The sequence below is a fragment of the Rhagoletis zephyria genome, unplaced genomic scaffold (assembly GCF_001687245.7).
Source record: "Rhagoletis zephyria isolate East Lansing unplaced genomic scaffold, Rhagoletis_zephyria_1.1 Rzeph_scaffold_14128, whole genome shotgun sequence".
Lineage (NCBI taxonomy): Eukaryota > Metazoa > Arthropoda > Insecta > Diptera > Tephritidae > Rhagoletis > Rhagoletis zephyria.
The window spans coordinates 11,795-13,376 of NW_016171197.1; the positions used below are offsets into that span (position 1 = coordinate 11,795).

General features: G+C 35.3%; 1 protein-coding gene across 1 annotated transcript in view; it reads right to left on the bottom strand.

Annotated features, from left to right (window-relative positions):
- Positions 1 to 1,432: 1,432 nt before the first annotated feature.
- Positions 1,433 to 1,582, bottom strand: part of LOC108378454 (venom serine protease-like) — a gene marked incomplete at its 5' end in the record, with an annotated part of 1,543 nt that continues 1,393 nt past the window's right edge. The window contains one exon of the mRNA XM_017634752.1: positions 1,433 to 1,582. This exon is cut by the window's right edge and continues 24 nt beyond it. Within this exon, the coding sequence (XP_017490241.1) occupies positions 1,433 to 1,582 (150 nt within the window).

Sequence of the window (1,582 nt, forward strand, 5' to 3'; positions counted from 1 at the left end):
GCAATGGAAAATGGCCGAGTGTACTTCTGCCACAAAAAAAAAGCTTCTTGGGAGGTGAAGTAAAAGTGTAGAGCTCTCCGCTTGGTCTCACCATGAAGAAGCGCCAAACATTCATTTATTGGAATCAAATATGATGATATACTCTTCATTCCCAAATAACCTGGGTTATATTTGTAAAACTATTTATGGGTTTCCCTTAAACTGGACAAGGCCTTGAAAACTTCGAAAAACTAAAAACTTTTATTGAAGGGTCAAGATTTTTATGAAATGAAAAAAATCGGTTTGTTCGATAAAAAAAAATCGGTTTATTCGACATTCAAAAAATTAAGATTTCAAAAAAGCCGCATATAGATATGAAAAAAACGGTTTTGGAAAAACCGAGTCAATCACGCTAGCACTTGCCCACCAGATCTCAGTTCCTGCCATCCTAACGCACCACCCTAATGCCAATAAATTAAAGCTCCCTCAAAATCATTAAAGTTTGGTAAGGAAGTATTTTGATTATTTCAGTTGAGCTACTTATTTAAAAAAAAAATATTGCCGAGTGTAGGAATCATGAAAATATTTTAAAGGGCGAGCCCTATGTTCACAAAAGTTTTGTTTTTCCGTCATTGCATTTAAAAAATAGATACATACTTTAGACTTGGCGGTCTTCGCTGAACTTTTTGGTTGGTTTGTAAGGTGGTACGGCTAAGTGTATATTTGGAGTTGAGTAAAGCTAAATTGTGGTTATATTTAATCGAAATTTCTCTTTCTCTTACCAGAAGAAAGGCAACTACAGTCCCTGCTTATTATTTATTATTTCGATTTATATTTATATTCTTATTCTTTTTTATATTTTTATCCCTATTTCTATTCTTAAGTACTCCTATTACTTTTCTTAATACCGGTAAAAATTCACTTTAAATTTAAGTGGACAATTTTTGTTGAGACAATTTTCTAACGGCAGTAGTGAATGAGTGAGCAAATGTCGCAGTGTGGGTATTTTGATTGTAATTTTCCATAAACTATAAAGCAATTGTGGCTTAAATTTAGAGCAGTGACGTTTGGCGAAGAAGGAGACCATTTTAATTTAAATGCAAATTGAGCCTTTTGTAATCGTCATCACCATGAAAATCATCAGTAGCAGAAGCAACATCAAGAACGACAGTAAGAGGCAATGGATGGTATGTATAGCACAGAAGAATGCCAACAGACATACATATACATACATACAAAAGCTACATAAATTTCAACACATAACTTCTTTCCTTTTACTAAAACACTTTAAGCACTACTTGCCTTGCTAACGCATGCTAAGGCAGCACTTTTCTCACCTACCCTAATGCAATCAAGTTTATTTATTAAATAAAAAACCAATCAGAAAATTGTGTAAAAAATAATCGCTATTTAATTTTATATATATTTCGTATAAATACAACCAAACAACAGCTCAAGGTGCACACACACCGCCACCACTTCGCGCATTCGTCCAGATCCACTCCAGGTACGAAGTGATTCGGGTGTTCACGCCGACCGCAAAGCGAGCGCCACACGCGCCACCATAACTGATTACACCCAGAGCATACATGCGTGATGGCTG